General features: G+C 47.3%; 1 protein-coding gene across 1 annotated transcript in view; it reads right to left on the reverse strand.

Moving 5' to 3' along the window:
• PRR12 (proline rich 12) overlaps positions 1-13,678 on the reverse strand; it is a 59,724-nt gene that overhangs the window by 12,916 nt on the left and 33,130 nt on the right. The window contains exons 7-10 of the mRNA XM_029584686.1: positions 13,463-13,579; positions 12,843-12,976; positions 1,022-2,463; positions 484-609 (exon numbers count right to left, since the gene is read on the reverse strand). Of these exons, the coding sequence (XP_029440546.1) occupies positions 484-609; positions 1,022-2,463; positions 12,843-12,976; positions 13,463-13,579 (1,819 nt within the window). The remainder of the gene's footprint in view (positions 1-483; positions 610-1,021; positions 2,464-12,842; positions 12,977-13,462; positions 13,580-13,678) is intronic.

The following is a 13,678-nucleotide window of genomic DNA, read 5'->3' on the forward strand; positions in this document are numbered from 1 at the left end:
AGCACTTGGGCTGCGCCAGGAATCTAACGTGGGGCTGGATTTCCAAAAAACCTGGCTGCTAATAGCATTTCACAGGAGCCAGGGCACCCCCCCCCCCCCCCCACCTCACCTGCCAGCACACCCAACTGTCCGTCCTCTTCTTTAAGCTGTCTGCACTTGTAGCAAAATTTACATGAAAGCGGCATCTTTTATTATCTCTATATCTAAGCTCACGTGAAACTGGCAAAACCGAGCCGGGACTCCACTTTCATTTATTAAAATGTTATAGCCCGCACATTACTTTGTTATTGATGCCAGGCAGAGAAAGCAGATATTGGGTTCAGTTATTGCTTATGTTTTTTTGTTTTTTTTTTTTGAGTGTCCTCTGATTATTGCTCTCCTACCACAACATCCTCCAGGCATCCCCCCAGCCCCCTAAACCCCTTCCTCCTGCCATAGCGCAGGCTTAAGCCCGCGCACGCGCGCACGCACACACACACATACCGCTGGTGTCCTCCAAGGCTTGGATCATGTCTGGGTCCAAGGCCGTGCTCACCAGCATCTCCACGTAACTGCGGTACATTTCTTTCATGGCTCGGGTGTTGAGTACTCGGCCAACTGGCACACGCTCTGGAGGCGAGAGCAAAAAAAAAAAAAAAGAGAGAGCGCTCGAGATCCTTACCAGAGCCAAGAGAAAACGCCAACCTGTTTATTTAATAAGCTGAAGCCAGGCGACCCTTTGAGGGGCAAGGCAGCTAAGCTGACTCCTTTCTATCAGGCATGCGTCCAGGTGACCTGCATTCACATTACTACGCTCAGCGATTACCTTCTTTCTGTACATCTAATGCCATGTATCCTCTTCCTCAGAGCGAGGATATTCTAATTTAGCTTCAGCAATTAAAAAAAAGGACTTTCCTTACACCCCCCCCCATCCCCCCCACAGACAAGTGAAAAAGCCGTCTGCAAGCAAAGCAATGTAGGAAGACAAATCACTGGCAACGTGTAAGTTAGCTCAGAGCTAATAACATTAGAGAGCTCTCACCTTCCTCGCTTTGCTGGTCGGGTGACGAGTCCGAGTCCGACGAAGACACCACTTCCTTCAGCCATTTTTTCCGTTTTTTCGGAGGCGGTTCTGCCTTGGCCTTCGCCTTGGCCTGCTTCTGTCTGGGCTTGGGGGTGGCCTTTGGAGGGGTTTCCACTCTCTCAGTCTTTCTCACCCTCCCCAGTTTCTCCAGCTTTTCCAATTTCTCACCTTTCACCGCCTTTTCTGGCTTTGCCAGCCTTTCCGGTCTCTCGGGCTTTTCCATCTTTGAGGACCTCTCGGTTTTGTCCAGTCTCTCGGCCTTTGCAGTTCTCTCTGCTCGCTCCAGTTTTTCCACTTTCGCCGGTCTCTCCGACTTCTCTAGCTTTTCCATTTTGGCGGGTCTCTCGGTTCTTTCTGCCTTAGCTAGCCTCTCCAGTTTCTCTTTCCTCTCTGCCTTTCCTGGCCTCTCCAGTTTCTCTGTTCGCTCTGCTTTGGCGCTTCTCTCCATTCTTTCAGCCTTAGCTGGCCTTTCTATCCTTTCGGCCTTAACTGGCCTTTCTGGTTTTTCCATTCTCTCCACCTTTGCAGCCCTCTCTGATTTTTCTATTCTCTCCAGTTTAGGTGGTTTCTCTGACTTCTCTACCATTTCCGCCTTGGCTGGCCTCTCTGGCTTTTCTATTATTTCTGCCTTGGTTACCCTCTCTGGTTTGTCTATGATTTCCATTTTGGCCGGCCTCTCTGGCTTCTCTATGAATTCTGCCTTGGGTGGCTTCTCTATGACTTCTGTCTTGGCTGGCCTCTCTGGCTTCTCTAGTATTTCCGCCTTGGCCGGCCTCTCTGGCTTCTGTACAATTTCTGCCTTGACCGGCCTCTCTGGCTTCTCTACAATTTCCACTTTGGACGGCCTCTCTGGCTTCTCTATGATTTCCGCCTTGGCCGGTCTCTCTGACTTCTCTATGACTTCTGTCTTGGCTGGCCTCTCTGGCTTCTCTATGATTTCCGCCTTGGTTGGCCTCTCTGGCTTCTCTATGACTTCCGCCTTGGCCGGCCTCTCTGGCCTCTCTGGCTTCTCTATTATTTCCGCCTTGGTCGGCCTCTCTAGCTTCTCTAAGATTTCCGCTTTAGCAGGCCTCTCTGGCTTCTCTATGAGTTCAGCTTTTGCTGGCCTCTCTGGCTTCTCTACAATTTCCGTTTTTACCATCCTCTCTACATTTTCCACATTGTCAACCTTGATTGGTCTCTCTGGCTTCTCCACCTTGGTCACTCTTTCCAGCTTATCCACTTTTTCCACCTTGGTTGGTTTCTCCAGTTTCTCCACCTTGGCCGACCTTTCTGGCTTCATTAGTTTTTCAGCCTTTTCCACTTTCTCAGTTGTCTCCATTTTTTCCACCTTCTCTGGCTTCTCTGGTTTCAGTATGATTGGGTTTTTACCTGCAGATGTCTTAGGCTGACTCTGTCTCCTAGAGAATGCACAAAGTGAACAGCTTTATTTCAGCACCACCTTCCAAAAAAAAGATTTATGAACGTGCGTAGAAATGGGAACAAGAGAGTCACCCGTCTTTTATAAATCATTAGTAGCAGGCAGAAAATGAAGGGAAAACTTGGCACTCTGAAAAACCCAGATTAGCTTAGGAGTTTGTTGCATATTTTCCACAACTTTTCTAGAAATGCTTAGGAATTTTCACACAGCAGAAGAGTTTCATTCTCCCTGTAGCATTTCTCATTGCTGCAGTCATTTTCGCCCCCAACTGGGGAAATGTCCCGATTAAAACTTAGGGCCTTCTGGTTCCAGAATAGGAAATTCATGGCAATGAACTCCTACGCTAGTGAGGCCTGACAGGTCCTGCACCAAGACCAGCAGCCAACCAAAGCTCTTCACAGCATCATTTCCATGTAGCACCCTTCCCTTCCTCCTACCCACATGCCTTCTCGGTTCCAGCTATTCTGAAAACATGGGCGGGCTGAGGAGGCCGTGGCAGCAACGTTTACAGCCGATGGGGTGGGGGAAAGGGAGGTTTGAGTCACTGCCCAAAAGGGACCACCTGGTAGAAGGATGACAATGACTGGGCCGAGTTGAAAGGCATCAGAGGCCCAAGGGAGGAGAAAACGGAGGGCCCAAAAATAAAAAAAAAAAAATCAAAAAGAAAAGAGAAACAAAGAAAATGCAACTTTGCCGTTTTATAGGCTTTTGGCTTCAGGCACAAAGGCAGCAGAATAATTTCTTGGCTAATATGAAAAGCAAAGCCAGCCTTAGGGGCAAAACTTGGAGCAGCTCTCAAGGTACAATTAGATCTTACCTACTAATTTGCTTTCCTCGAGTCCCGCCAGACCAGTCCTTCACCATGGTGTTCGTCCCCCTACCAGCAGATGGAGGCAGAAGTCCAGACCTTTTCCTTGAGGATCCCTCCTCTATAGGCTGGTTCCGCAGTAGATTCTTAACCAAGCTGGTCCCTTAAGCCCTTTCATCCTCCTTCACCCTCTAATTCTGTTTATGTACCTCAGAGTAGAAAACATCCTTCCCCTCATTTGCCCTATTTACAGTCATCTAAAAAGAAAATAGGTGTGTCCTCACCCCCTGCCTGGAGGGGCTAGACCTGAACTGGAATCTTCTTTTCGGCCCCCTTGGGTTCCTTCTTGTCTTCTTACTGTAAATATCCACCAGAAGAAAGGGAAATAAGTTTTGCTTCTTCTACTCTCTCTCCCCTATTACCTTGTATTCCTTGGGATGGGATTTTGGACTGGTCTGTCAGGACTCAAGGAAAGAAAATCAGCAGGTAAGATCTAATTGTACCTTCCTTTTCATCCTGCCAGAGCAGTCTTCACCGAGGGATGTACTGAAGCTGTATTCATCCCAGGTGGGAAAAGGCCTAAAGCTGCTTCCAGAACTCCCGTGGCAAATTTGGTTTCCTCCCTTTCCTGGAGGGGCAGCCTGTAATGCTTTGTGAATGTGTGTACTGAGGCCCATGTGGCTGCCCCGCAAATGTCAATCAGTGCTATCGATCTAAATTCTGCCCAAGAAGACGCCTGTGCCCTTGTTGCGTGTGCTCTTAGCTCTCGCAGTACCTCCTTGTTGTTCACTATGTATGCGGAGGCAATGGCCTCTGTGATCCATCTTGCAATAGAGGCTCTGAAGGCTGCCTCTCCTTTTCATTCCCCTGTATACAGTACGAATAATCTATCTGAACTTCTGAACCCATTCATGTCTTCAAATGTTTTAAGAGGATTCTTCTAATTCCGCAATCCGCCTTCCTAAAACCCAATAGAAAGATAGATCAGTTAAGGTGTAAATCCATCACCACCTTAGGGAGAAAGGACAGGACTGGTCTAATCGTTACCTTTTACATAAGAACATAAGAAATTGCCATGCTGGGTCAGACCAAGGGTCCATCAAGCCCAGCATCCTGTCTCCAACAGAGGCCAAAACCAGGCCACAAGAACCACAGAGTCCATATTGTTTTGAATACTAGAAGTTTTATGGATGCAACACCTCGCCATATGATGAGAGATGTCTTTCAAGCTCCAAAGCTTCATGACTCAAGGCAACAAACTGGCTGCCTTCTTGGAACCTGAGGGTTGTGCTGTGCGCTCTTCAGAAGCTTTTGGATTCACTTCTTTTTATTTCTTGACCATCAAAGTGGTGGTGTGGGTGAACTCAAATCTCCGTCCTCTGTGCTTCCTCTTAGTGCAATTCTTTTTCTGGCTAAAGTGGTATACCTCTTCATCGTGGGTTTCGTCCCCCTACCAGCAGATGGAGGCAGAGTTCCAGACCTCTTCCTTGAGGACCCCTCCTATATATGCTGGTATCGCAGGGAAGGCGTCACTAGTTCTCTGTCTCCAGCAAATGGTTGGTGGAGCTGGTTTGGCAGAAGGAACTGGCTGAGGCGACGGCCTTTCCAAGGTCAGTTTCCCTGGGAGTCCCCAGGGCCAGGATCCTCCCATGGACAGTGGCCCTCCTAGGGTTGTTTTCCTCCCCCTAGGCGATCAGGCCTTGGGCCTTGCATGTCCTGATTTAAAAAAAACAAACCAAAAAGAACAGGAAGTGGTTTTATGCGGCGGCGGTAAGTGGAAGCCTCAGAAACCTAATACCGCAGGCCCGGTCCGAAGTTCTCGATCTCCTGCACCGCCGTAAGCTGCGACGCAGTGGAAAGGGGGAGAAGGGGCCCCATTGTGGGGCGTGGTGCATCCTCCCTGTCGCAGGGTCATTTTGCCACAATTATGATAGTGCCCAAAGGGAGCCGTGGGAAAGGGCCCGGCGAGCTTTGTTCCCTCGACTAGCCAAGCTTTGCCTGCAGCCCCAGAGCCTGAGATCATCATGGGTCAGGCTCCCAGACAGTCACCGGCTGCTTCAGGTAAGAAAGCAGCTGAGATGGAAGGGGAGGAGTTTTCTGCCAAGTTCATCCTCTGGCTGCACAAAGCATCAACAAGCAGCTCAGCCGCAAAGTCCCCCGAGTCTGAGCCCCCCCCAAGGGGAAAAATTGGAAGCTGGAGGCAAAGACGGGGGGGAAAAGCCCAGGCTATGCCAGGAACAGGCCTCAGGTGAGCCAGACAGCTTCTTGCAAGGGGACTCCCAAGAGGAGGATGAGGAAAACATGGGGTCCCAGCAGGACAACTCAGCTGTGAGACTTTCAGGACAGAGGAGCTAGGAGCTCTTTTCTTCAAATTTTTCCAAGTCCTCAGATTGTCTGAGGAGCAGCCCTAATGAAGCAAAGCCACAAGGGAATCCTATTCCCCACAGGGATTAGGAAGCCTGCAAAGCCTTTCCCTATCCACTCTGCAATTCAAGATACGATTGCCGCAGCGTGGACATCTCCAGAGACGAGGCAGCGTAGTAGAGGGAATATGGAGAAGCTGAACGTGATGGACCAAGCAGGAACAAATAACCTGCTGTCCTTACCTAGGATAAACGCAGAGATTGTGGCCCTCTCCAAGAAGACCACCATCCAGGTCAAGGGGGGTGGGGGGGTGCTGCCCTCAGAGCCTACACGATAGGAAGACTGAGTCTCTTCTTCTTAGGAAGGAATTTGATCTGTCCAATTTGGCACTACGTACAGCCATTTGTGGAGGATGCGCAGCGAGGGCTTTACAGGCCTCAGCAAGTCCCACCACAGGGCAGTGAAGGCCGGATCACTAAGTAACTTGGAGGCTGCTCAGGCAGAGTCCGTGGGAGCTTACTTACCCGATGCCCTATGTGCCTTAATTAGAATCACTGCCAAGCAGGCCGCTGCAGGTGTAAAGGCCAGACAGTTGCTGTGGTTAAAGAATTGCACAGCAGACTCAGCACCAAAAGCCAAATTGAGAAAGCCACCTTTTAGAGGCAGAGTTCTCTGAAGGGCAGATTTAGAAAAAGTAATGAAGCACCTGGAGTCCAAACCGTTGTGACTGCCGGAGGATAGCGGCAGAAAGGCACAAAGAGGGGGGCATGGCCAAGAGATGGGAAACAATATAGATGGTCAAGTCCCCCCCCCGACTACTAGAGAAGGCAGATTGGGCCCCTAGGGACAGTCCTTTCGGGGTGGCTAGATGGGGCTCCAGAGAAACCTTCAGCAGGAATCAGCCCCCCCTAGCAATGGGCCCCCCTCAAAGCCCCCACAAATCAGAGGCAAGCTGAAACTTTCCCCCCCCCCCCCCCAGAAGTGGGCCACAATAACAAGGCAGATGGGTCCTCAACGTCATGAGAGAGGGCTATTACCCAGAGCTAAAGGACACCATAAAGGAAGGAGTTATCCTGTCACCGTGCGGCAAGGCAAAAAGGCAGGCAGTTCAAGACTCTCTGGCCAGATTGTTGGACCTCCCAATTCCCATCCAGGAAGTAGGCAAAGGGACCTACTCCATATTCTTTGTTGTTCCGAAGAAGGACGGCTCATACCGGCCGGTACTGAACTTCAAGAAAGTAAACCAGGCCTTAAGAATTCCACATTTCAGGATGGAATCCCTGAGGACTGTCAACGCGGCAGCGAGAAAAGGCGAGTTTCTCTTCTCCCTGGACTAGATGGAAGCAGATCTGCACATATCTATGAGAGAGCGCTTCCAGAAGTTCTTACGTTTTGCAGCTCCAGGTGCTCCCCTTTTGGACTGGCAACCGCGCCAAGGCCCTTTACAAAGGTGATGGTGGTAGTGGCAGCCTCATTAAGGAAGGAAGGGATCAGAGTCCCTTTTGATGCCTTGCACCAGGCTGAGGGTCTCCATACAGTGCACCATGTTCCTAGTTGCTCTCAGGCTGTCAACCATTTGGTTACAGTTGCTCTTCCTTTCGGTTTCTGACTCTGTGGCTTTGGAGGTCTTATGGGCCTCATCTTATTGGGTGACATTTTCAAAGACGAGAGCGTTCTGTCGCTATGTGGGAATTCAGAGACATGCTGTACCGGAAGGTGCACACAAAGCAGGCAAATTTTCCATTGCTGTCAGCTGTGTAAACTTCCGCCTGGATAACATTTTGGACAGCTAAACAGGATAAGAAGGTAGATGTATAAGTGCATGGGGAGGGAATTTACATGTCTAACATTGCAAAGTAGCGAGTTCTGCCACCTCTGACCTCCCACTCAGCTGGGTGCCTAGGTTTTGGCATCCAATGATTTTCAGACCACAAACAGGCTTTTGGAATTTCCTTCGGGGCCTGACTTTCAGACTTGGATTCCTAAAACCCAACTGTGCTTTTGAAAATGTAGCCCATGGTCTCAGAGGGCCTGAGACAGCCCGCTACCATTGGGGGTCTGTTAATTCCAGAAACCACCAACATCTGAGCTGACAAAATTCACTTTGCTTTTGCGTGCGCCTATCTTTACCCAAATTCGTGGTAGTAAAGCCACAGGAAAAACGTTTTCTATTCCTAAGAATTAGAGCATCTGTAACAAGTCTCCTCTTCTTCCCTGTGGATGTCAGACCAATGACAGGAGTGCCCCAACGCGAGCACACCACCCTGACGGCTTCTCGGTCCAGGTCCCACTCCTCCAAGCCCACTTCCACAGTCAGCCGTCCAGCAAGGAGAATCGCTGGCAGGCCGGCTAAGCGCTTCTGCCCCCACACCTTGATTTTCTTTAATCTGTCTTTATTTAGGGATGCAACAATATAAAGACATCACAAACAGTAAAACAGTAACTGCAGCATCCACAAAGAAGTAAACAGATTGCATAATATAATGCCATCTCATCAACAGTAGAACACGGAAATAATAAAACCTAAAAAAATAAAACACAACCCCAAATCCTTGAAGCACTGATGCTGAAAGAGGATAATGCAAAGCTAAGTCAGTCAGTACATGGTCTCCATTACCAGTACACCTTCCATATGGTATCGTAGGTCTCCTGTTTGTTGAGAAGACAGACGGGCAACCTTTTCCATTTTTGTGATGTTGGCCACCACCGACCTCCAATGAGCAACCAAAGGAGTCAACTTCCAATAGCAGGCGATAGGGATGCAGGCGGCGTGTAACAGATGGGTAGAACGGGTAGATGTGAATCGGTTATTATGTTCTTATAGGTCTAGAACGGGTAGATGTGAATCGGTTATTTACTCTTTCGGATAGTAGAAAGACTAGGGGGCACTCCATGAAGTTAGCATGGGGCACATTTAAAACTAATCGGAGAAAGTTCTTTTTTACTCAACGCACAATTAAACTCTGGAATTTGTTGCCAGAGAATGTGGCTCGTGCAGTTAGTATAGCTGTGTTTAAAAAAGGATTGGATAAGTTCTTGGAGGAGAAGTCCATTACCTGCTATTAAGTTCACTTAGAGAATAGCCACTGCCATTAGCAATGGTTACATGGAATAGACTTAGTTTTTGGGTACTTGCCAGGTTCTTATGGCCTGGATTGGCGACTGTTGGAAACAGGATGCTGGGCTTGATGGACCCTTGGTCTGACCCAGTATGGCATTTTCTTATGTTCTTATGTTCTTAAGAGTTTTAGCAGGCTTAAGCAAATCAAAATCATCCCATCTGCCTAATAAGCAGAGAAAGGCAGTAAGCAGAAGAGACTGACCCGGTATTTCTCCAAGCGAGGTCTCAATCTTATGAACAATGAGACAATCCCACCACATATGAAAAGTGAGAAGTGGATTCACCACACCCCCGCCGGGGGCTGGAGGTGCTAAGTTTAGAAAAGAACAGGGGCTACCTATATGTTCTATGTAACAAACAAAACATTAATTCCCTGACCTTATTGCAGCAGGACAATTTGAGAGCGGAGTTCCAAATGTCCTTCCAATTATCATCATCCAAATTAGAGTAGCTGCATTTAAAAAAAAGGTTTGGACGTTCCTGGAGGAAAAGTCCATTAACCATCATTCAGGTAGAGTTGCAGAAATCCTCTTATCGCTGGGATAAGCAGCTTGGAATCTCCCCCCCTTGGGATCCTGCCAGGTACTCGTGACCTGGTTTGGCCACTGTTGGAGACAGGATACTGGGCTTGATGGACCTTTGGTCTGGCCCAGTACGGCAAGTCTTATGTTCTTATCTACATTCCACTTCTCTATAATTGTGGGACATAAGAACATAAGAAATTGCCATGTCTCTGGATCAAAGATACCATCCATCAAAACACATATACATTGTAGATATCAACCGTTTTCCGCCATAGAGAAATTCCATCTAAATGGCCTCTAGGAGATTTTGTATAATTGATTGTATATCCAGACAGAATACCATCTCTCTCCAGGAGCGAGAAGATAGCAGGAACTGATGTTTTCGACCTTGTAACATAACAAGATATGGGTTGCATGTAAGGAAGTCTTGTGAAAGACGGACCCAAACTGAAAGCCCTCTATCCCTCCAAATTCGCAAATTTTTTTGTGCCAAAGGTTCGAGGGCCAAATTAAGTGTCACTATGAATGTCAAATGAATCTGAAATGGAACCATTTACAAAACATCCAGGCTTTGGGATGTTTCTACAGTGCCAAAACCCAATTAATAAATTGCTCAAGCAGACTCTAGTTTATTTATTTAAAAGAATAACAGAAAAAGTGCTAGGCGGACTACAACAGCAGTAAAAGTCAGCAGCTAATTACCACTTTAGTAACCAGTTACAAAAATTCAACAAATGTATTATACTAAAATTAAAATATCATAAAATCAGAATAAGATAACAAAAACATTACACAAACAGAATACTTTAAATTCCAGGTAAAGAAAAAAGAAAGCCTGTTTAAACAGACATGCTTTAACATGCTTCCTAAACGACTTAATATCATCACAAAGGCGCAAAGCCCCGGGTGAAGAGCTCCACAGGATAGGGCCGGCCACCAGAAATGACCTACCCAGTGTTTCCTGTAGTCGTGCTACTTGAGTAGAAGGAATTTCTAGTAGACAGAGCACAAATTGTGCTTTGGAGTATACTGATGCAGCTGATCTGCCAAACAGGAAGGTCCGTTTAACTAGTGATGTAAGACCACAAATAGGTATTGCCGGGAGATCCGGTCAAACGGCACCAGGAATTTTCGGTTTCCCCGCCAACTGAATAATATTTAGCAGTCTTCTTGTACTGGCAACCAAGTTTTTAACCTTTGACAAATCCAGTCTGATCAGGGTAGGTGGCAAAAGCTCCAGCCGAGGTTGTAACACCTTGGCCAATATTTTGATAGCAGAGTTTATCAAGGACACTTTGTGGATCCACAAAGTAGGGGGTCCCTGCCTAGCTTGGGAAGGAATGTAATGACTGCATCTAGTAAACTCCCTGACTGAGAATTAGGGGTGCCCAGAAAATTGAAAGCTCTTGTAAAAGGGGAACCAGTTCCACTCTAAAACGATGATAGTACTCCAGTGGAAAGCCATCTGGTCCCGGGCTCCTTCGCTTTGGCAAGGATATTATAGCCTGTTTGACCTCAAATACTGGAATTGGGCCCTCCAATCGTGCCCGAGCCCCCTCAGGAAGCCGAGGCTATTGGACGGAGGTAAAAAATGGTGTAATTTCCTCAACCGAGACTGTACCTGGATTCCCATACAACTGGTGAAAATAAATTTTGAATTCCGGTAACACTGTGTGCCTGAATCAAAAGGTTACCAGAGGATACCTGGAGGGCAAGAATTGTGAAGGAGGAATTTCTAACATTAATTAGACGTGCCAGCATCGCGCACATGGTTGTTTTTTTTTTAGGTAAAGGGGTACTAGCTAATAGCCTCATCAACATGGCATTTACGCGTGATGAGCACTATTAGTGCATCAGCGGTAATGGACCCGTGCACTCTCTTGAGCGCATGGTATCGCATCAGCCTGGAAGTTAGATATAGCCTGCATCAATTCCTGCTGCTTTGCCATGTAACGTTTCTTTTTATGACGAGAAGGAGAAATTGTGTTTTACCTGTTAAATTTCCTTTCCTTCTGCTACACTAGTCCAGAACCTAGGGTTTATATCCTCTCATCCAGCACACATGGAAGCAGAGTTTTCTTTCTTTTCTTTTTTTTTATGAAATCACCAGCTTGTGTGTCATATTTAGAAATAATTCTGCCAGTTTTACTACTGTCAAAGCTAAAACTATAAAAAACTATCAATCAATAACAGGTATCAGTAAATAATAACAGTCAAAGCGAAAACCCTTTGCAAGACAGACCAACAGAAAAAGAATCACCACTTATTTTTTTTCCCCTTAAACTTCACTAGCAAAAGAAAAAGTTTACTTTCCTGAAAGAAGGGTGGCAGAGGCTTCCCACGATCCTTGCTGAAAGGGAGGGAACTGGACCATCAGCTTTCTTCGCCCCCCTCCCCAGCGTGACTGAAAGAGCAATTTAAGGTCCCTAACCCCCTGCTCGTCCTATCCTACTACCAGGAGGGATGGTCCCATCAGGACCTGCCAACCTTCTGGGAGGAAAGTCTCAAAATGTTCCAACATATTCTAGTCCTAACCACAGGTTTTGCACCACCTCCATCTGCTGGAGACAGAGAAATACTGAGGAGATGCAGGTGGCGCACCGGGTTAAGGCAGTGCCTATGAAATTTTCTCTGTCTCCATCTGCTAGAAGGGAGGCAAAATCCAGGAGTCTGGACTGATCTGGGTACATACAGGGAATTTTCTTTCTTTTCTCCTTCTGAAAAATGTAAGCAATCCCCAGTAGGGAGATGCACGTCTACCATCTGCTGGAGACGGAGAATTCTGGCAAGCTGATGTCACTGCAGGGGTATACATACTGTGAGGTCAGCTTTGCTCCGTCTCCATCTGATGGTAGAGGTGCATAACACCCATTGGTTCTGGATCCACTGTCTAAAACTAAGAAGTTTTGTATTTTAAAAAAATCTGCGTGCACTTTCACAAGCACAAGTTCCACCCTCGACTGAGCAGGCCTAATTCTGTGCATGTATGAGCTTGCTGTTGAAAGCAAACTTATGCCCCCTAAGTTCCCTTTGAGACTTCAGAGTGCATAAAAAAAGGTATGAAGAGACCTTTAGCCCCTACCTGCCCCTAAGGCTACCTTAATATTCTTCTTCTTAAGATGTATTCATTTATATTCTGCCTTATGCTACACAGCCCCAAAATGGCTAACAGCAGCTATAAAATATGACATACAAAGAAAAATACAGTTTCAGAATAAAATAGATACCGTGAAAAGTTCATTAATAATTCCAGCATAAAATCAAATAAATGATTTAACAACAACCAGGCGGCTTGTTCGATGCTTTCTGAATCTATGGGGACTCAGATTCAGCCCGCGACATTGATGGGCCAAGCACAGAAAACACTCCTTTACGAGCAGATCCGAGCGGCGGGACAGTGTTAACCAAACTCGACTTCTCGGTGGAACGCAATCTACGGCCTGGCCCGCTCTCGTGCAAATGGACCCAGGCATCCTTCACGGCCTCTAGCACCAGCACTAAGTTCTTTTGGGGTTTTTTTTTTGTTTTTTTTTACACCTTACCTCATAGCCTGCAGAGGTCGGTGCCAGGGCTTCTTTGAACAGACCCTCACGTAGTCCTTCTTGTTGATGTTCTCCAGGAACTTCACATACAGGCGCTGGTACCTGTTCTTGGCGTCCCCAAAATATCCCAGATACTTGAAAAAACAAAACAAAACACACATTAGAATCTAAGAGGTGCTGGCTCGTGTCCGGAAAGCTGCTCAGAGACCTCCCAGACACATTATAAATCCAGAGGTTTCTGAAACAATATCTCCTTCTCCCCTGCCATCAAGGGGATTTAGAAACCTCCTCAGCTATTTATGCTGGAGGAAAGCGCCATCTACACTGCACCTAGAGGCAGGTCAGGTTTTAATGACTCCATCGTGGAGGCATAAGAGCTCAACAGGATTCCAATACCAGACAGTCAGGGTTTCCTAGAAGAGGAGGTATCTAAGTAGCAAGGAAGGTGACAATGCCATTCTAAAGCAATGCATCAACCAGAACATGAAATACAGCGATGGAGGATTCTGCATGTCCTGAATCCACACATGGGGAAATTCTTCTTAGGTGTTTTGTCTCGTTCTGGCCTCTGCCACCTGGCCATTCTCCACCGAGAACAGACTGGGCGTCCCGTTACTTACGTTGCTGGTAGCACAGAACTGCCTCTGGCCATCTTTGATTTCAGGGGTGAACTTCTGCAGCAGGGCTTTCTGCACCCTCCAGATTGGGGGTGGCTCTCGGCCAGTTTGCAGGGCAAGCTGCGGAAAGGGGGTGCAAAGAGAGGGAGACTCTTTAGGAACGCCAAGTAACTGTGGCACAGTTCCGCCTCAAGGGGTAAATCGATGAGTAGCCTGGCG

Source organism: Rhinatrema bivittatum, chromosome 19 (genome assembly GCF_901001135.1).
Source record: "Rhinatrema bivittatum chromosome 19, aRhiBiv1.1, whole genome shotgun sequence".
Taxonomy (NCBI): domain Eukaryota; kingdom Metazoa; phylum Chordata; class Amphibia; order Gymnophiona; family Rhinatrematidae; genus Rhinatrema; species Rhinatrema bivittatum.